The sequence below is a fragment of the Canis lupus genome, chromosome 5 (genome assembly GCF_011100685.1).
Source record: "Canis lupus familiaris isolate Mischka breed German Shepherd chromosome 5, alternate assembly UU_Cfam_GSD_1.0, whole genome shotgun sequence".
NCBI classification, from domain to species: Eukaryota; Metazoa; Chordata; class Mammalia; order Carnivora; family Canidae; genus Canis; species Canis lupus.
Window position 1 is genome coordinate 78108450 of NC_049226.1, and position 22607 is coordinate 78131056.

General features: G+C 35.4%; 1 protein-coding gene and 1 non-coding gene across 3 annotated transcripts in view; both read right to left on the bottom strand.

Annotated features, from left to right (window-relative positions):
• Positions 1–22607, bottom strand: part of AP1G1 (adaptor related protein complex 1 subunit gamma 1) — a 79278-nt gene that overhangs the window by 17020 nt on the left and 39651 nt on the right. Inside the window, exons 4-14 of one of the 2 annotated variants that reach the window (XM_038538429.1) lie at positions 19625–19766; positions 17950–18046; positions 16515–16591; positions 15429–15437; positions 13082–13177; positions 12557–12637; positions 12056–12154; positions 9589–9644; positions 8398–8511; positions 4417–4557; positions 3602–3656 (exon numbers count right to left, since the gene is read on the bottom strand). In XM_038538429.1, coding sequence (XP_038394357.1) covers positions 3602–3656; positions 4417–4557; positions 8398–8511; positions 9589–9644; positions 12056–12154; positions 12557–12637; positions 13082–13177; positions 15429–15437; positions 16515–16591; positions 17950–18046; positions 19625–19766 — 967 coding nt within the window. The remainder of the gene's footprint in view (positions 1–3601; positions 3657–4416; positions 4558–8397; positions 8512–9588; positions 9645–12055; positions 12155–12556; positions 12638–13081; positions 13178–15428; positions 15438–16514; positions 16592–17949; positions 18047–19624; positions 19767–22607) is intronic. The other variant, XM_038538430.1, reaches the window with a different exon arrangement.
• On the bottom strand, positions 8032–8116 carry LOC119872070. The gene has a single exon (XR_005360266.1). It is a non-coding gene; the product is annotated as a small nucleolar RNA SNORD71 (small nucleolar RNA).

Sequence of the window (22607 nt, forward strand, 5' to 3'; positions counted from 1 at the left end):
GTAAAAAAAAAAAAAAACAAAGGATTAAAATTTTAAGAACTTTTCTATTTCAAAATAGATTATTAGGTTTAAGATTTCAAAAATGTAAGAAATGCAGTAACTGGGAACTTAATTACAACAACCTCTCCCATCTCACAACTCTTCAACACAGTTAAAATCATATGGGCTAGCTACAGAAACCAAACTACTCTGGAGGATGGAGAGGAGAGTGTACGTCAACAGTCCAAAAGGACAGCATGTTAAAATAAGAATTAAATAAACTGTAACCTTTTTAAAACTTCAATTTAAAACATCGCACTGTCCTTTAGAACTATAGTTTATAAAAATTACAGAACCATTCATCCCAGAAAGGTCAAAAATATTTTGTATTTAATCATCCACACTTTAAAAACAAAAACAAATCTAGTCTCTTTAATGTCCTCTTTACTAGTAGAATCTAAGATACTATTTGCAACCATGGAACAAAGTAAAGTTATTCAACCTGTGAGGAAACTAAATCTTGGCCTTGTCAGAGCATTATGATAACCAAGTTGTGTAGGACACAAACAGTGGAATCTGTGCCTGATATCAGCCCACCTTGATCAAGCTCCCATTACTGGACAGAGGAACAGGTCTGATTTACAAGAATGAGACCAGGAAAAAGAAAAGGAAAAGGAAAAGGGGAGATGGGGAGAGGGGGGGAACAGAGAAGAAAAAGAAAAAAACCTCAGGTGACTGGGATGCCCACACCTACTAGAAAAACACAAAGAGGAAGAAGTTTGGGAAAATGGTCAAAAAGGAACAGAGAGAAGCTAAAAAGTAATTTGTTTTATATTCTTCCCCAATGGGAAAAAGTAGTGTTTAAATAAGAGAAAGCATCGATATGATCTAAATGACATTTATACACCACTTTATCCAATAGCAGAAAACTCCTTATTCTCAAGCTCCAATGGAACATTCACTAAAGACAGACCACATTCTGGGCCATAAAAAAAAACCATCTCAAATTTATTTAATTAAAGTAGGTTCCAAGTCCAACATGGGGCATGAACTCATGACCCTGAGATCGAGAGAGTCACATGCTCACTGACTAAGCCAGCCAGGGATCCCAGAAACATCTCAAATTTAAAAGAAAAAAGCTGAGGGGCACCTTGATGGGCTTAGTTAGCTAAGTGTCGGCCTTGGGCTGAGGTCATGATCCCGAGGTCGATTAAGCGGCAGATTGGGCTCCCCACTCAGCAGGGAGTCTGCTCCTCCCTCCCCCAGCTTGTATTCTTATTCTCTTCTCCCTCTGCCCCTCCCTCCCCCAGCTTGTATTCTCTTTCTCTCTCAAATAAATAAGTAAAATCTTTTTAAAAATAAATAAAAGAATAAAAGTCATACAGGACTTAATTAGAAATCAAGAACAAAGATAGCTAAGAAACCCCAAAATATTCGGAAATTAAACAACTAAACAACACTTAGGTCAAAGAAAATTATAGACCAGTATCTCTCATGAATACGGATGTAAAAATCCTTAAAAAAATATATCAGCAAATCAAATACAACAATGTATAAAAAGAACTGTACAGCACAACCATGTGGGATTTATTCCAGGTATGGAAGGTTAGTTAGTTCAACATTCAAAAATCAATTAATTTTTGATCCAGCACATCAATAGGTTAAAGAGGAAAAATCACAAGACCATAATAAGATTACCTAAGTCAACTGGAAAAATGAAAAGTAGGAGCATTAAAAAAAGAATGGTTTAAATTTTGACAACACTTTTCTTCAGGAGCTCTAATTGTTCTCTTCTTTTGAGCCTTACAGAAACTAATAAACTGTATCCTGATTCATACCTTTTGTTAAAATATAGTTTTCCCATTAAGTGCATTTATTAACATTTTTACAAAATTAATTCAAATAAACTAGAAAACTAGCATGTCACAGACAGAATTCCACAGCAACAAGCATACATACACACACAATTTTAACGATATCATTCCTTCCTACAGATGTTTTATAACTTGCTTAACCAAGGACCATTTGCAGACTTGTAGTTTTTCCCAGTTTTCTCCCATTAAAAAACAAGATTGGGATGAACATCTTTGTATATACATTTTTGTATACTTGTTGTCCTTGAATTTTTCCAAGATAAATTCCTAAAGAGAATTGATGAGTTAAAAGGTACCAAAAAAAAAAAAAAAAAAGGTACAAACTAGGGGCGCATGGGTGGCTCGGTTAAGTGTCTGACTCTTGATTTTGGCCCACGTACCCGAGTATAATTCTAGAAAGGTGGCAACATTTTATACCCACTATGAAGTGGAGAGTACTGCCTATTTCTTCATTTCCTAATTAACACTAGGAATTAGATTAAAAAGTATGACAAGTAAAAAAGGATACCTCACTTATAATTTTACTATTTCTTTATTAATAAGGGTATTTTTCAAAATTAATTAGCCATTTCTTCTTTTGTGAAATGTCTGTTGAAATGTCAATTTTTCCATTACAATGTTTGATTTTTCCTATTAATTGTAAATTATTTATAGATTAAAGATATTAACATGCTGTCATATGTTACAATATTTTTCTCCTAGTTGCCTTTGCCTTTTAACTCTGTAGGTTTTTTTTCCTTTTGCTATGTGTGTTTCAATTTTTAATGTGATAAATCTGTGAAAGTTTCCCTTTATTGCAGCTATTCCTGGTGGCAACAATTACACATAGCAGTTATGTTTTCTTTAAATGTCACTGTTCGGGATCCCTGGGTGGCGCAGCGGTTTGGCGCCTGCCTTTGGCCCAGGGCGCGATCCTGGAGACCCGGGATCGAATCCCACATCGGGCTCTCGGTGCATGGAGCCTGCTTCTCCCTCTGCCTGTGTCTCTGCCTCTCTCTCTCTCTCTCTCTGTGTGACTATCATAAATAAATAAAAATTAAAAAAAATAATAATAATAAAAATAAAAAATAAAAAATAAAAAAATAAATGCCACTGTTCTTTCATTTTGATTAAATCTGTAATGCCTATTAACTGAATGATAAACAGGGAAGCTCTAAAACTCTGGACAACTGCCAAAGAAAGAATATCTTATAAAACCATAATTTTAAATCCAGAATAAATTTATTCATTCAAAACCCTCCAATGGCTTTTTTAAAAAAACAAAAAACAATTTCCAAACTCCTCTGAGGACCTATATAATCTAGTCCCTGCTTCAGTCCTACTGTTCTCTGCCTCTCATGCTACTGGCTTCATTCATTTTCTTAAAGCTCTCCAAGCAGGCCATACTTGTTGCTACTTAAGGGCTTTGTAACACTCGCTGTTCCCCCAAACCTTAGCATGGCTCCTCATTTCACTGAAATCTCTCCTCAAGCGTTTCCTTCTCTGAGCGACATGCCCTGACTTCTCCACCTAAAAAACTTGGCCCAATGCCCCATATTCTTACTCTCCCCGCCATTGCTATAGTCCTTCATGCCGCTTCAGTGTTTCTCACAGTATTTTTTTTCCTGCCTAACAGGATACTACATATTTCCCCATGAATTTCCTACTCCCTCACTAGAAGTAAAATGTGTAAGTTTCATGAGAACAAGGGCTCATTAACCAGTACATCTAGTGCATAGTATATGTGGACTAAAAAAAACACTACTTACCGTTGTCAGAACACGCATAATCGTGTCTATATGCCACCGTTTGGAAGGTGCATACCTGGGAAAATAATTGCACCAGATGAAACAATTAAAATCTGGGAACTAGTCTATGCTCAGTGACTTTCAAAAATCCTGTTCTATATCTTCTTTAGGTTGACTGGTAAAGTGATTATTTTTGGACACATTTTATCTTCAAATCTAGCAGCTACCTCATTTCAAAGGGTAATGAAATGGTACAGAAACTCAGAAGTTTCACATTATAACTGCAAGAGGAGTTACTGAGCTGAGACATGGGACTCCATCTCCACTTTTTCAGAAAACAAATCATAACGATAAAGCAGGAGGGCAGAGAAGAAAGAAGAAAAAGGACTGTTCCCAAACCCAGGCAACACTAGGACTAGAAACTCAGTCCCTTAAATTCATAGGGCAGAAGGGAAAAAGAAATAACCATTCTACTAAAATTGAGGTACTTCTTCCTAAAAGTTTTACAAAAAAAACACAATTTAGGTGCTATGATGGTATAGTTCTTCTATTCTCTACCAAAAAAAACACAAACAAAAACTTTTCTATCCTCTCTTCATAGATGAGAAATTAAAGAATATAAAAGATTTTATAAAAGTAGAGGTTTTTGGTTTTACTTAAAACCAAAGTATACTTAAATACTGACTAGAATGGCCTTCTAATGAAGCAAATTTCTAACTGGGAGCCTGAAATAAACATTACACATTTTAAATAGGTTTACAACATTTTCCCCCATGTTGTAAAGGTGCTTTCCAAAAGTTCCAAGCATCTTTTACGAATAAAAGTAAAAATCTTACTTTTCTGCAGCAAGAAAGATTCCAGATGCACAGTCTGCTTTAAATTCTGGCTCACATGAATCCAGAAAATAAAGTAATTCCTTCATCATGCCTCGTATATTATTCCCATTTACCAGGGCAAAACTCAATTCCATTGCACGCCTTGCAGAGGGAAAAAGTAAAAAATAAAAAGTTATGATATTTATAGTAAGAAAGAAACAAAGACCCAGGTGTGTTATTTCTGAACATCAAGTACTGGCAGATGTATTGGATGTTCTTCCACGATCTTGTGATTCCAATCTCATACACAAGATAACCAAAGTTATCAAAGTTAGTTTTAACATTTTGAATTTTCATTCAACACTTTTCTTCAAAAAGCTCTAAAAGATACCTAACTCATGACCAAAAACATAATTTAGGTTCAACAGTCTATACTATGAAGTGGAAATTCAGAATAGTTAAAAGGCTCAAAAAGAGAAGCAACAAAATTACCCAATGATAATACCTCTTTGCATTATTCCTTAAAAATGTGATAAAGCCACCATATTCTTTTATTACACCCACTTCTGTTTAAAATTATAGTCTACATCAAGATATAGAAAATTGGAATAAAAAGACGCCTTGAGGACATTACGGCAAGCAAAATAAGTCAGAGAAAAACAAATACTGTATGATGTCACTTACAGCTAGAAGCTAAAAAAGCCAAAAGCACAGAAACAGACTAGAATGGTGGCTAATTACCAAAGTCTCAGGGTGAGGAGAAAGAGGAGATGTTAGTCAAAAAGTATAAACTTCAGCTACAAAATGAGTAAGTTCTGGGGATCTAATGTACAGCATGATGGCAAAAATCAATAATAATAATACTAATGTATTATATACTTGAAAGTTGCAAAGAGAGTAGATCTTAAATATTCTCACCACAAAAAAGAAAGAACTATGTGGTATTACACAAGTGTTAACTAATGCTATGGTAGTAACTATTTTACAATATATATCAAATCAATGCAATGTACATCTCAAACACAATGTGTTTTTTTTTTTAATTTTTATTTATTTATGATAGTCACACAGAGAGAGAGAGAGAGGCAGAGACACAGGCAGAGGGAGAAGCAGGCTCCATGCACCAGGAGCCCGACGTGGGATTCGATCCTGGGTCTCCAGGATCGCGCCCTGGGCCAAAGGCAGGCGCTAAACCGCTGCGCCACCCAGGGATCCCTCAAACACAATGTTTATGTTAATTTTATCTCAATAAAGCTGTGGGAGTGACAATGAAAGTGAAAATGAGGGCCATGGCAAAGGGAAGAAGGGCATGTGCTATGTGGGCAAATAAGAGTTTCTGTAACTGCCTATCAAACTTGGCTACCAAGGCAAAACAGAAATGTTTAACATATAAAAGAAGATTACAGCATGCATCTTTTTATATTTGGTTAATAATTTCAAACATGGTATATAAACTGACTTTCAAAATACCAATTCAGGGATGCCTGGGTGGCTCAGTGCCTTTGGCTCAGGGCGTAATTCTGGGGTCCTGGGATCAAGTCCCACATCAGGCTCCCTGCATGGAGCCTGCTTCTCCCTCTGCCTACATCTCTGCCTCTCTTTCTCTCATGAATAAATAAATAAAATCTTCAAAAAAAAGGGCGGTGGGGGGGAACACCTGGATGGCTCAGCAGTTGAGCATCTGCCTTTGGCTCAGGGCATGATCCCGCGGTCCTGGGATCAACTCCCACATCAGGCTTCCCGGCATGTAGCCAGCTTCTCCCTCTGCCTACGTCTCTGCCCCCCCCACCTCTGTTTCTCATGAATAAATAAATAAAATCTTTAAAAAATATATACCAATTTAATAAGTAGGAAATACTTTCTAAGCTCATCTATAAATAACATTCAATCTTAACAGGAATATAATAGTAGCTAATTCTCACATAATGAATAAGTACTTTATATATAATAATCTACATAATCCTGCATAACCTTTACAAATGGGTGCTCTTCTATTTGCATTTTACATATGTGAGGCAGAGAAAGGGTAAGCAACCAAACCAAGTTTAATAAGGACAGAGCCTGGGATGCCTGGGTGGCTGAGTGGTTGAGCTTCTGGGTTTGGCTCAGGGCATGATCCTAGTTTGGGGATGGAGTCCCACATCAGGCTCCCTGTGAGGAGACTGCTTCTCCTTCTGCCTATGTCTCTTGCCTCTCTCTGGGTCTCGAATGAATGAATGAATGAATGAATGAATGAATAAATGGTCAGAACCAAGATTTGAAATGAAGCACTTGGGATCCAGAGTCAGAGATCCTTTTTTTTTTTTTTTTTTTTAAAGATTTTATTTATTCACTCATGAGAGACACAGAGAGAGAGAGAGAGACAAAGAGAGAGGGTGGGGGCAGGGGTAGAGACACAGGCAGAGGGAGAAGCAGGCTCCATGCAGGGAGCCCGACATGGGACTCAATCCAAGGTCTCCAGGACCACATCCTGGACCGAAGGTGGCGCTAAACCGCCGAGCCACCTGGCTGCCTTTTTCTTTTTCTTTTCTTTTCTTTTTTTTTTTTTTAAGATTTTATTTACAGAGTCAGAGCTCCTTAAATAGACTGTCAAGAAGACACAGGTTTTACTTTTGAAAAGCAAAGCCCCGTCACGAGTAATAGAAAAACAACACAGGAGTCAGAAGGTCTAATTTCTATTCCCAGGTCTGCCCCATACAGGGGGGCAGGTTTAGAGGAATCATTTGATTCCTTTGGGACTGTATTTTAACTAATCTGTTAAGTGGGGGTAGAAGTAATTGTCTGATCCGTCTCATTGGCTTGCTCTGAGAATCAACTGACAGGCTTATAAATCCTGAGCAAAGCACTCCCTAGCCCAAAAAATCCTGGGCACCTGGCTGGCTCAGTTGGTGGAGCATGCAAGACTATAGGGTTGTAGGTTCAAGGCCCACATTGGGTATAGAGATCACTTAAAAATAAAATCTTTAAAAAAAAATTTTTTTTTCAATTAAAATAAATCCTATGCAAAGTACTAGGTGAGTTAATGTTGCTGAGTTTAGGTCTACCTTTTTTTTTTTTTTTTTAGTTTAGGTCTATCTTTAAATTGCTCACACACTTAGCATCTGCTTTCTAAAAATAAAAGGAGGGCAGCCCCGGTGGCTCAGCGGTTTAGCACTGCCTTCAGCCCAGGGCCTGATCCTGGGGACCCAGGATTGAGTCCCACGCCGGGCTCCCTGCATGGAGCCTGCCTCTCCCTCTGTCTGTGGCTCTCTCTCTCTCTCTCTCTCTCTGTGTGTGTCTCTCATGAATGAATAAAATCTTTAAAAAAAATAAAAAATAAATAAAAATAAAAGAAAAAATAAAAATAAAAGGAACTCAATATCAATAGATATTTGTTAAATGAATGAGTTCAGAGATCATTCCAAATCTAATTTATTCTGAATTTGAACACAGAACCAAAAGTTCACTGAAGCCAACTCTAACTAGGTTTTACAAACATCTCCAGTTCTTCCAATAGAATCAATAGAGTTAATCCATCCAGGAAAAGAATTTATGCATTTTCAAATTGCCACCTGCTGCCTAACAGTCATTCCTAACACACTGTCCTAAAAAACATGGCTACTTCTAGTATCGTGGGGTGTGAGTACTGTGAGAAAATGTGTGCTGTCAGCAACTGAGTTTCAGCATTGTGATAAAACACTTAGCCGATGGATCACTCCGTATTTTCATCCTCCAGCACACAGAGCACAGCACCTCTGTTAGGCAGACTACTGCCAGCTTATCTGTACCTGTTTATCATAAAGAATCAAGGCGGACTTTAGCGTGCACTTCAGTATCCCTGATCGGCCTCCTTCACTGACCTAACCTCCTCCTTGCCAATCCTTTCTTAAAAAGAATTTACTCAGCAGAGTTCATCTGTGAAAATAATGACTAAATAAACAAATGTCAACATCTTCATTCTTAAAACTATTATGAAATTATCAGGTGGGGGGGGGGGGGGAAGAACTATCAATAATCTGTTACCGTTTTATTGAGACATCCAAATCCTTTAAACAGTCCACAATTGTGCTTCTGTGCCTCTGTACTGCATTATGATCTGTCTGCACAGTCTTCAACAAAGATGTCAAAGCTACGTATCTGGATGAAACAAAGTTGCAGAAGACAGAATTAAAATGTAAAATTCAGGATAGTTCTTCTCTACTTAAATAATGACAAAGATGATTTAAATATGTTTTAAGCATTTAAAAGACAAGACAGAATTAGAGAGTATAATGGTAACATCTTAAAGGCATAAAAGACATTATAATATAAAGTAGTGGTAACCAGGAGGATTTAGATTTGCATTCATGGTCAAGTCCATTTAAATTCTAAAAGTACATGATTCCATTCTTTCAAATTCTTCCAAGTAGTACAAGAAAAGCACATAGTATGCCTTTCCACAGCCCCAAAATGCAAGAGGAATTGATTTCAATGTTACCATTTATATTTTCTTTGCTTTTGATACTAGCACCAAACTCCCCCTATTAAATCTGAATTTAAGATTCAAGTATTTAAAAATTCTTTTGGAAGGGGGAGATAATTCAGGGTATCACAATGATTATTTACACATTTTCAAATGCTCAACATGATAAGAAACAACATTTTCTCCTGATTAAAACAGGAAAAAGGGCAAGCAGGGTATACTACACAAAGTAACAAAATAAAATACTGATAAATTCACCTACTTAAAAAAATTAGCTGGAGTTCACAAACACATTCCAAGTCTGTGACACAAAATGTTATATTTTTCTTAATTTGCAAGCCACAGCCTCTACCTACAAGACTCTAGCCCCTCTGCTGTATGGTTCTATAAATGAGTTTTATTGGAACACAGCCATTCATCACTTACATAGTCTATGACTGCTTTCATACCAAGATCCAGAGTTTTGAATAGTTGCCACAGAAACCCTAAGGCCCACAGAGCCTAAAATATTAACCATCTGGTCTTTCACAGAAAGTTTGCTGACTCCAAAATTGACAATGTAAACAAAAGTAAGAGTTAAGTCATAAGGCATATCCTCAAATTCTTTACAAAATAGTAGTTTTAAGACCAAAAATTAAAATCCTGAGTTGAAGTTCTAGATATGTCACTCAATACATGTGCAATCTTGAGCAAAGTCACTCTTGAAAATACCATGTAATACCAAGATACACGATATTTTCCAATTGACTTACCTAATATTCTTGTCGTTGTTCAATAAGAAACGACCCAGGATATTTATGGCTAGGACCTAAAGAGAAATAGCATAGGTTAAAAATCTAAGAAAACTAAACATTTATATTGTTTAAGGATCACACCTCCTGGCCTCTGATCGCGCAAACTATTTAAAAGTGAAATAGATGGTATTTCTATAGATGGCTAGCACAAAACAAAACAAAAAATCCGAAGGCAAACTCTTAAAATCATATTCTATTTCAACAGTAATTGCTGGAAGATTATGTTTTAAATTCTTGTTAGTGGAGGAATAATATTGGCAAAGCCTCACTGGAGAAAAATCTGGCAATAATTATGCATATCTGAGTAACTCCTCTGCTTCAACAATTCCACTTCTAGAAATTATCTGACAAACACACTTGTACATATGCACAAGAATCTACTGCAACATTATCTGTAATCACAAATGATTGGGGACATCTTAAGTGTCCATTTATAGCAAATTTGCTAAGTATACCATGGTACATCCACACAATGGAATATCATGCAGCCATTAGGATTCTGACACATGCTACAACATGGATGAACCTTGAAGACATCATGATTAAGTGAAAAGTCAGCTACAAAAGGACAATACTGTATGATTCCACTTACATGAGGTATCTAGAATAGTCAAATTCACAGAGACAGAAGGTAAAATGATGGTAGACAGGTGTTGAAGGTAGGGAATAATGGAAAGTTATTGTTTAATGGATACATAGTTTCAACTTGGGAAGACAAAGAAGTTGAGAAAATAAACAGTGGTGGTGGTAGTGGTTGCAAAACAATGTGAATATACCTAATGTCTCTGAACTACAGACTTAAAAATGCTAATTTTTATATTATGTATATTCCACCATCATTTTATTTTAATGGGAATGGTCTCTATAACATGAATATGGACTAGCTCCAAGATAATGTTAGGGAAAAGAATAAGGTGCAGGACAATATATATGATACATTATCACTTTGCTTGAAAGGGAAGGAGAGGAAGAAAGCTAACCTAAGTAATTTTGGTTAAGTTATTTGGATACTGGAATGTTAAAGACAAAAAGAACTGTATACAAATAATGGACTGTATTTAGTAAATCTGTTTCTTACAAGGCTATGACTAGCAATTCTTTCTTCCATTAAATGATTAAGTGATTGAAAGAACAAATAAATTCATGAGGGAGAATTCTCCTTACAGAAAAATTCCAATTATTTAATGAGGAATAAATAAGGCGAATAGAAAAGTATCATTGGAACACCACCCTAATAACTACAGCAGACAAGATTCTCTGATGGATACTAAAATTGGTGAGCAAAAAGTCTAAGACCAGGGTATTTGCATAGTCCAAAGTGTCTCCCTCAAAGTATTTTTAACTACAAAGGAGAAAATAATAACTCTACAGTGGAGAGACACAAGAGACACCACCTTAACCAAATGATCAAGGTTAATATCACCAGTAATGAGAAAGATAGATAGCATGTACCTCCTGATATGATACTGAGAAGGGCACATCACTTCTGTGGTGGTCTTGCCAAAAAAAGCATAACCTCAATCTAATTATGAGAAAATCAGAGAGAGCCAAATTGAGGACATTCTACAAAGTAACTGATCAGTACTCTTCAAAAGTGTCAAAGTCATGAAAGGCAAGGAAAGACAGAGGAACTGCTGCATGTTGGAGGATGCTAAGAAGACATGACAATTAAATGCACCGTGGGATCAAGGACTGGCTCCTCAAACAGAAAAAGGGCAGAAGTAGGAAAATTGTTGAAATCTGATTAAATTCTGTAATTTAGTATGGTACCAATATTAACTTCTTAGTTTTTATAATTATCTCTAGTTATGCACAATGTTAACACTCATAAAACTGAGTGAAAGATATATGGGAACTCGGAACTATTTTTGCAACTTTTCTAGAACTCTAAATTACCAAAACAAAGGTTTTTAAAAGTGAGGAAGAGAAGAAATATACATATACAGACACATTTTTAAATTTCTGAAAAAAATACATGAGAAAAGGATAACTGTACTCCCCACTAGAACATGAAAGCAACCAGCAAACATTTCCCTCCCTACATACCTTTGTTACTGTTTAAGTGTTCATTTCTTTAAAAAAAACACAAATACTTATGAAAAACAAATTAGCTCAAATATGATGTCTTGTTTGAAGTGAAGAATATAATTCAAATCATGGCTCTAGTAAAAGCTTCTTTGAAATATTCCCTTCACCCAACAGTTTGTATATATCTAACTATATGTAAGAGCTTCCAAACTTTATTATAATCAGTATTAAAAACCGTCAATGGAAGAAATGTTACTTCAAATACCAAAACACAGCATTATACATTCTGCATCACTTTCTTAAAAGATAATTTCCAAATGCAATTCATTTCTAAAGTACTCATGTCTAAGTTATTTATTTTAACTGAAATGTTTAGGAAAAAAGTTAAAAGACTTACTCGCAGTCCACTCTCTGACTTAATATCCATGATAGTCAAAACCGTTTCATAAAGAATAGCATTTCCTACATTTTTACTAGTCTCCGTATTTGTGGCAACCTGCAAAGTCACAAGAAGGCAGTATATAAGTGATAAAAAAAAAAAAAACACTTCTGAAAAATATCCAGAAGTAACAAGAGCCATTTTGTGACTGATTACAGCCACCAATCAAGAAAGACAAGTATTGTTCCATCTAACCACCATCGCTCTACTTCCCGCTCCACTAAAATGAAGATTTAAAATAATGCAGATTGAGGGATGCCTGGGTGGCTCAGCAGTTGAGCATCTGCCTTCAGCTCAGGCCACGATCCTGGGTCTAGGGATTGAGTCCCACGTCAGGCCCCCTGTGAGGAGCCTGCTTCTCCTTCTGTCTATGTCTCTGACTCTCTCTCTGAGTCTCTCATAAATGAATAAATAAAATCTTTAAAAAATAATAATATAATACAGATTGAATCTACTCACCTGTGCTAATATATCATTCATAGCTTCACTTGAGTCATCATCATTTCGTCCTAAAATTCTTAATAACCGCAAAATTCGTACCTAGTATGCAAAATATGATTAGTGTTTACTAATTATGGCTGGCACAAAGGAACTGACTTGGTATGAAACTCAAATAACTTAAATGAAGTCTTAGATCTCACTAGAAATGGTCATAATTCAAACAGAAGAATTTTAAATATTATCTTTAGAGAAATAATATATACTTCTATGTCTGAATGAAGTAATTAGACAACCCATATTTTATCACTCCACAGCTAAAGTATACTACCACCTGTAGACATATCATATTGATAAGTCAAGTCTCTATGGAGTACTTATTACATATTACTTATTTTATTCTATTAATGTAGAACTGTCACTATTTACTATATCAATGTAATTAATCAGTTAACTACCAAATTTCTGACACAAACTTAAGACGAAAGAAACAGTCTATTCCAAAGGTATTACATTCATTTCTCCAAAATTTTCTTTCAACCTCACCTGCAAAAAGGGGTCACTGATACCAGAAACATCATGTTCTGGTGAATATCCCGACATGATGAGGTTCTTTAGAATACGAACTAATTGGGGCACAAGCTGCAGAAAAGAAAGATGCATCAAATAACAGTGAACATCAAAGAATTTCTCATGAATAGGCTTTTAAAAAGGGTCAAGGGTTTGAATCCAAAAAATTCTACTGATGCCATATGCTGGTATACTGCTGATGCTTGATAAATATAACTTAGGAGTATTTAGGCCAAGAACTCAAGAAGGAATATGTATTTTATCTCAAGGAAAAACAAATGACTTTTTTACTCCAGAGTTATATATACAAAGAAACTACAAATAACAGGAGGTCAGAAAGCCTATGGGAACCAAGTCAAACAGATGCCCACAGGGCATACTGCATTTCTACTTCTACAGAATTTGACATACCTAGGTAACACAAACATGTTCAGTTTTTATCCAAACATCTGAATATAAAACATTACCAAAAATACTGATGATCTTATTAAAATTACAGTCTAAAAATAAACTTCTCTTAAGATAGGGCTAGTTATATTCTTTTCCAACAAACAACAGGGAATACAAAAGCCTCCAACACTAACCAAATGGAAAAGACACATGAAACATTCTATTTTTCACCTTAAGAAGATACCAAGGCCATGAATAATTTCCTACTCTTAACACATAAGATACAATTTTTGGTAAAATTTTATTTCAGCACTGAATTATACACACCCTGTTGCCTGCTTTCTTGTCTCATCTTGTTAATGATATACATTCCTTACAGTCAGAATTCCCCTCCTGTCCTTTTACTTTGCCCTTACAATCTTAACACATGGTAGAAGCAATTTTATGGCTACGCTGAATTTTTTTAAATGCTTTAAATATTATCATTCATTTCATTCTGTTAATCAAGTGCTTATTAAACTCTATTCCAAAATGTGCCACAATAGAAATGTACAGGCTCTAACTAAAAACTCAATTGAGCTATGTTTATAAAAACTCTAATCACCTAAAATTAAGAAAACAAGTGTCCAAAGTGAAGAGAATAGCATCTCTTTTGGAGGCAATCAGGACAGCCCCAATCAATTTGTGGTAACTCAGTTCCTTCTTCTGTGTTCTGGCTCTGTTCCTCTTTACTGCCCAACTCTAAAAGGGGATCACAATTGAAACAAAGACCAAGGTATGCACTCACAACATTGAGGCCACTTTTAAACGTAAAAGAACATAACCTGTATGAATTTAAAGAAGTATGTCCATAACATTTCAAAGTAAGTGATCCATAAGCCATCGAAACAAAATTCTAACTTCAGTAGCTCCAAGATTAAAACAAATCTAAGTTACGGTGGTGACCTATAAATTCTAAACAGAATCCCCATGAAATCTGCCAACTGTGGGGAGATTTATATTAGAGGTAAGAATAGTATAAATTTGCAAACTCCTTTACAATGTAATAAAGCCTGGACCACCTAGTTACAAAGCTCTTCACAAATAGTGGCTCACTCTCCATACTTCCCAAAGGTCTACTTTTTTGTATTACACATATCCCTAATTATTTGTTTAATCTGATTTCTTGGAGAAGTCTTTTTTCCTTGGGCTATTAAATTTTGGAAGTTTTTTTATTCACTGACAAAAGACCAGCACACCACATAAAGTTGCCCTGGGACAAAAAGCACAAATGTCTAAATGCTTAGCATACAAATTCTTGGAACCCAGCTTTATTTTTCAGACAAAAATGCAAGTTACTAAAACTGATGACAAGACAAACAAAATAAGAGGACAAAGGGAAAGGCTGCAGCCATGAAAATCAGTTGATGCCCACCCACTCTACCTCAAGATCCTTTTCGTATTTCAAAATTTCCAGGCAGATTAAGTGTAGGTAAGGGGGAAATAAAAGCTCTAAGTCTGAACTGAGGGATCAGAAGTACATACAGAGCTTTTTATAAAGTATGAGGTTACCCACACATGGCTCTAAAATATCTACTTCAAAAAGAAGCAGAGTTTTGTGCCAAGGCTCCAAACTGATCTGGAATTGCCATCACCAAAGACACTGGGAAACTGTTCAAAGTTTCTCAAGTGAAGATGAAGAAAAGGCAGAGAAGGAGGCTTAGAATTCAGGAAAGGCTGCAACTGAAATCCAAGGCTGACTTTGGAGTGAGAAGTGACAAGACAAAAAACTGGACTAGGGAGTTAGCCAAAAATGCTTGAACAAATAACTCATAGTATTAAGCACAGCTTCAGCATTAGTATATTTTTAAAAGCCACATTTGTGGATGGATGCACAAAAGCTACTAAGGACCTAATGCCAGCATGCACCATCTAAAAGAGGGTTAATTCTTACCTTTTCATTCTAACATACAGCAGGATTCCAAACAGACAACAGGAACAAAACATACAAAGCAAGCATTAGGGACAGATACAGGCCTCATACTATTTTACAATAATTTAATAAAGACATGAACATCTAAGGGGGGAAAAAAAGCCAAAAAAGAACTGCTTTTAGAACCTCATTAGATCTCAAATACAAAGTAATCCCCATTTACTGAGTGATCAGCATAAAAGGAATTAAATGCATGTCACTACCCAAAGTACAGTCTTTCCCAGGCCTCCTTACTACTGTCTTCAAAAGCCAGTGAAAAAAACAAAAATTTCCATTTTATAATGCTGTAAAAAAAGGGAAGAGGAAACTTGGAAGAGCCAGACTTCCATCACTAGTCAACAGCCTAAAATGAACAGAGAGTGACCTTGTGTTATATAAAAGTAATGTCAAATTTCACTTTGCACGGGAAGCCTGGGTGGCTCAGCGGTTTAGCGCCGCCTTCAGCCCAGAGCATGATCCTCGAGACCTGGGATCAAGTCCCACATCGGGCTCCCTGCATGGAGCCTGCTTCTCCCTCTGCCTGTGTCTCTGCCTCTCTGTCTCTCTCTGTGTAACTATCATGAATAAATAAATAAAATCTTTAAAAAAAAAAACAAAAAAACAAAAAAAAAAAAAACAAAAAAAAAAAAACACAAAAAAACAAAAAACAAATTTCACTTTGCAGTTTTCACCTTTAAAAAAAAAAAAAAAAAAAAAACCTGCCTTTAAACACACACACACACCCACACACACAATTCCTGTTTGTAATTTGACCTCAGGTTACATTTCCTGACTTCAGCGTAAAAACAGCAGATAAAGGACAGGAGAGCTTGGTAGGTCTGCCAACACTGAGAGAAGACTTCTATTATGAAAGGGAAAACAACTGTATTACTGCCAGTTCTTATATGCCTAAACCTGGCTTCCAGCCCTACCACACAGCAGGGCTGGTCAAGTCCTTTATTCAGCTCTGTAACTTCTTTTCAAAAGAAAATTCATAAGTGAGGAAAATCATATACTTTTCAGAAAAATCATTTTTCAATCAAGAAAGGCATACAGAATGATACCTACCTTTCTGAAATGTGCAAGCATGTCTGGGCTTCGTTCACACATTTCTGTGAGGAGGACTACAGATGTGTGAAGGACACCTGAAATAAAAGAGCAAACAAAAACTAAAAATGAGGCTATATATTATTCAACTTCATAGAACAAGGCTTTGAGTTCTGAAGGTCAATTCCAAAAGGATAATTGCTACTTTTTTTAATTCCCAAAGAAGCTAAGCATTGAGGCGAATACAAAGGAAGTATTTAATAGATGCCTGATTTAATACTGGTCAAGTCAATCAAATCAGAATATTTTTAACAATTATGTGAGCATAACTGCTAAAAAATGAAAACCAACACAAGTGTCTCTCCATTAGAGAATATCCATAAAGACATGCTCACAGTCCCTATAAGCTAGGTATCATCTGGCCCATATTTAATAAGCTATTAGCTGAGATCTGATCACTTAAAAAGCAAAAATCTTAATAAGATTTTAAATTTCCAGATAAAATCAATCAAAACTCCAAGGTAATTATGGATTACAAAGTGAATATGCTTGTTCCAGGGTGAGTAAAAAGGATCTCACAATAGTCTCCACTAATAATAAGTACCCTAACCATTTATTTGTTCAACAAGTTTATTCTGAGCCTTCTAGGCACAGGACTGAATTAATCAAATTATATATACCTTACTATTTTTTTCTCTTAGCATTTAGTAGGACACATGCATTTTCTTTTCACTAACTTGTTTCACTAACTTCAAAATAAGAATAAAATGTTTTGAGGGGTGTCGGGTGGCTCAGTCAGTGAAATATCTACCTTTGGCTCAGGACAGGATCTCAGGGTCCTGGGATAGAGCCCCTGTCAGACTCCCTGCTCAGCAAGGAGTATGCTTTTCCCTCTCACTCTGCCCCTCCCCCTGACTCATACTCTCTCTCCTGCTCTCTAATAAATAAAGAAAATCTTTAAAAAATAATAATAATAAAATGTTTGGGAAAGGACAGCCATGTTCCATTTAATTTCTCTCATTTTATATAAATATCTGAGTGCCCATTATCAATTCCTATTACAAGTAACCCAAAGGATTTTCATCAATCTTATACTCCTACAATGCAATTAAAAAATAACGTTTTCTTCTATTATAAAACAGCCAGGAAATCAAAGTGTTTTACATATGGAAATCAAGGCTGGGATCACTTATTAGTTACAATGAATATTAGCAACTTAACACAGTATTTTTAATATAGTAAAAGAGGACCGAAAATGAAAACTGAGTTTACTATGAAGGAATCAATCTCTAATTATAAAAATAGGATATGAGAAAACAAAGATTTGACCCATCAGCCCTTCCTGGAAAAGCCTAAGCACAGTAAAAAGGCAAGTCCACTGCACTGAAATAGAAGGCCAACACTGCCTGAGCCTCTTTTCCCTTAATACTTCACAAGTGCATCCAAATCACATTACCATGGTTCTTTTCATTCAATAAATTTTTTGTTGCTGGTAAAAACATCTCCATAAGTTCAGGAACCTTCCTGATGACATGAACAGCACATAGTGCTGCCTATAAAAAAAATAAAAAGGACAAAAGATTTATTTCAATTAAGTCAGGGCAACTAATCTTATAAAAAACACCAACAAAAAACCTTATCATCTAGTTCACCTACTAAAAGAATAAAGAAGAATGAAGTTAGACATCAGATTTATTATATATTAACTGGTTAAGGCTTTCCAATTTATACTATTTCATGAATGAGAACTTTTAGCTCACCTGTCCCTTTGCTCATAAATCCACTAAATAAGTGGACAAAAAGTTCCTAGACTAGACTATGGTTAATATGAATTTATCTAACAAATTAAATATAACTTATGTGGAGTTTCGCACAGTAAAAAATAGACTTAATCTGTGATACTCATTCTTCTAAGATGACCAAAAGGTTTCATAAAAACACCATGCAATTGAATGACATATTACTGCTGTTACTTTTAATAATATCTATATCTTCCCCAATTCATTCTTTGCTATCAAGAAAATCATTTGATAATTAGATAGTCTCTACTAAAGAAAAGGATGGTTTTGGTTTGTTCACTGGAAAGAAAGGTACAAAGACGGATTTTGATTATGCCGGCCAAAAATTAGTTTAATTACTATTTGCTGGAGTTATATACCACAAAACTTTAGATATAGTAACAAGAAAATATTTCAGCTAATTCTCCCCTAGTTATATTTGTGGGAAAATTTTTTTTTCCAATCCACAAAAATGTTTTATTTAATGAAATAATGTACTTTCTGAACAAGAGCAGCCCACTGATTCTTTAAGAGAAAGCACTAGCTGTGGTTTACAATCATCATTAACAGTCCATGATCCTGGAAAACAGCATGGCCCTTGCAACATCTCATCTCACACCATTAATGTGGAGGCACAGTGAGTATCAGCCAGGCAATAGTAAGTGTTCACTTCTTCAGAGTTCTATATTTTACACCTCTTGTTTACGGAGATTACAGGGTTCAAGAACAACTTTCAAAAACAAAAAAATGTTTCTATCGACATATAAAAGCATAAGAGAGCAAGATCATTGTATTCTATTACTATTCCATTTAAATACATCAATTTAGAAAGTGTATTCTAGATCATTCTCTAATAATTATCTAGGTCCCAATGGAACTGCACTTCCAGAGATTCAAAGGCACTAATACAGAGACATAGGCACTAATTAGAAAAAAAGTAAATTCTTAAAATTCTGTTATCACTTTAATACTATTTAGAATCTGATAAATTAGGAAGTAATCAAGTATCTAGGAAATTCAGTAACATTTGCTTGTTTATAAATCATTTCCTTGGAAAAAAAAAAGAGGAATGAAGAGAAGAATTAAAGTGTTCACAATTATCAACTGAAGTTAATCACCAATTAAAAAAACCCACCTCCAAAATTAGTATAAAAATAGATTTTGATTTGTAAACACTTGATTCATATATAATTATTTAGAATATATTTACTGCAGAGAAAGATAGGTTATATCACCAGACCTCTCAAAAATAATTTTGCCTCAAAAAAAAAAAAAAAAAAAAAACAAACAAAGAAAATTTGCCTCATCTCCATATTATTCCCTAATCCAAATGCAGACATTTGGTTTCATTACCTTTTTTCTTAAGTAAGAATTGGAGGTTTTCAGGAGTTTCTCTACCTCTCCTGCAAGATCTCTGCACATCTCTGAAGAGCCCATGCAGCCGAGGGTACAAAGTGCTAACCCCTGTACATATTGCGTGCTATGATTAAGATCACTGCAAAAGAAAGGAAAAAGGTAGAAATGAATATGCTTTGCCTGGTGCTCAGCATAAAGAAGCTTCACAATCTAATGAGGTAGCTCTGAGTGATTCACAATTTTCCCAGTAAAGAAAATAATGAATAGGATTATTTTGCAAAAACATGTTTAACTTAATTACAAATCACCAATACAGTGAACTGACTGGCAGTGCTTCCTACAGGCTTATAACTCCACGTTTCCAAATACCAAAGAGAAATTAAACAGCATGTTATCTGTTGAAAACTAGCTACCAAAAATGAAAGAAAGAAAGAAAGAAAGAAAGAAAGAAAGAAAGAAAGAAAGAAAGAAAGAAAGAAAGAAAGAAAGAAAGAAAAGAAAAGAAAAGAAAAGAAAAGAAAAGAAAAGAAAAGAAAAGAAAGAAAAGAACGAACTAGCTACCTCCAGAATATTCAGCAAACCACTGAAAGTGAAAATCAACAAAGACAGAAACGCGAAACACAACTGTATATTGTATGTTTAAAAGATCCGTGGGGGTGCCTGGATGGCTCAGTAAGTTAAGCACCTGACTCTTGATTTCGTTTCATGTCATGATCTCAGGGTTGTAATATCAAACCCTGCATCAGACTTCCCTGCATGGAGCCTGCTTCTCCCTCTGCCTATGTCTCTGCCTCACTGTGCCTCTCACAGAAAAAAATAAATAAAATCTTAAAAAAAAAAATAAAAGCTCCACTACTAACTACCAAAAAAACCGACTATATGTATACATGAACCAAATCTTAAAAAAAAAAAAATTCAGAAAACACGGTCCCCACTACTAGGGAGAGCATTTAAGAAGACTTAAATATCATAACAGAAATACTCTGAAACCTCTAACCTTATGGTATAGTATTAACCTTGATGTATTAATTTTTACACTTTTATTTTTTGTAATCAAGAGGAAAATATTATTAACTAGAAAAAAATTGGCTGGGCTGCCCAGGTGGCTCAGCGGTTTAGCGCAGCCTTTGGCCCGGGGTGTGATCCTGGGGACCGGGGATCGAGTCCCACATCAGGCTCCTTGCATGGAGTCTGCTTCTCCCTCTGTCTGTGTCTCTGCCTCTCTCTCTCTCTCTGTGTCTCTCATGAATAATAAAATCTTAAAAAAAAAACAAAAAACTCGCTAATTAAATCATCTTTAACAAACTATGCTAGATATTTAGTGAGGCCCTGTATCTGGTAATACAGATATACAAGGTTCTATTTCTAACAGACATTGATTACTGTATAAAATTATTTAACAAATCAGCCAGGAAATATACCTTCAGAAAAGCTGAAATATTAAAAGCTTGAACTAGTAAATTCATTACATATTATAATCAACTTTTACTATTCAGAGAGTAAATTATTGTATGAGTTATGCTACTTCTATCAGCTTTAAGAGCATTTTAGTATCCTTTAGTTAATGGTCCTTAAGGATTTCAGTGGCTAAGGATCTCTGGAAGCCCTAAGACAGCTTCATGGGGTCCAGGAGAGCCAAACCATTTTCATAATACTAACTCATTATTTGCCAAATGTACTGACAATTGCACTAATGATGCAAAAGCAGTGGTGGGAAAAATTACAAAAAATTACATTACAAACCAGAATAATGGCACTAAACTATACTAGTAGTCATTGTATTCACTACCACACAAGCACAGAGGATGGAAGGAAGAGAAGAAAGGAAAGAAAGGAAGGAGAGAGAGAAAAGAGGAAAGGAATGTGTCTATTTGTTTCACTTAAGACTGTCTGTGACAAAGCAGCAAAAAAGATTAGTTTTATTAAATCCTGACTCAAATGTATACTGTTTAATATTATGTGACCAAATAGGAAGCATGCATAAAGAACTTCTGCATCCTCAAGTGATGATCTGAGAGAAAAGTACTTGTGCACTTGCAAACTAAACTATGAACTTTTCAAATGTGTATGCTTTTTAAATGAAAAGTAACTGACAGACAACTATAATTATTAAGATTTGGGTATCTGATAGACATCTTCTGGAAAAAGAGTCAAGTTTAGCCTTCACTTCAAGAGCAAAAACCAACAATATTTGTTGCCAATGATGAAATCCAAGCTTTGAAGTAAGAGAATTTTGGAAAATTTGTATTGCCATAATGAAATTCACAGTCTACCAATACTTTAATTCATGAGCCAATTTTTTCCAAATGACTTAGCCATGGTGTTATAAACCTATACATGAGTAAAAGATCCATTCAAAGTGTGAAACAGAACAATGGGTTTTAATATAACAAAGTACCAAACTTCACTGATACAGTTTGAAATTCTACATTGTAACTAATCCTTAAGAAACTACCACTTATGGAGTTTTGGTATAGTATCAAAGAAGAATATCCAGTTATTTGAAAGGCTATTAAAGTCCACAAGATATTGAAAGCAGAGGCAGGGCAGCCCCAGTGGCTCAGCAGTTTAGCGCCGCCTTTGGCCCAGGGCGTGATCCTAGAGACCCAGGATCGAGTCCCACGTCGGGCTCCCTGCATGGAACCCACTTCTCCCCCTGCCTGTGTCTCTGCCTCTCTCTCTCTTTCTCTCTCTCTCTGTCATGAATAAATAAATAAAATCTTTAAAAAAAAAAAAATTAACAGTGACCTTGACTTAAAAAATATAAAGAAAAAGAAAGCAGAGGCAAATATGATATCTAGCTATCTTCCACTAGGCCAGATGTATAAAAGACTTACAAAAATGTGAGATAATACTATTTGTCTCATTTGAATAGTTTTTGTTTTGGAAATTTTTTTTTTTAAGATTTTATTTATTCATGGGAGACACAGAGAAAAAGGCAGAGACATAGGTAGAGGGAGAAGCAGGCTCCCCAAAGGGA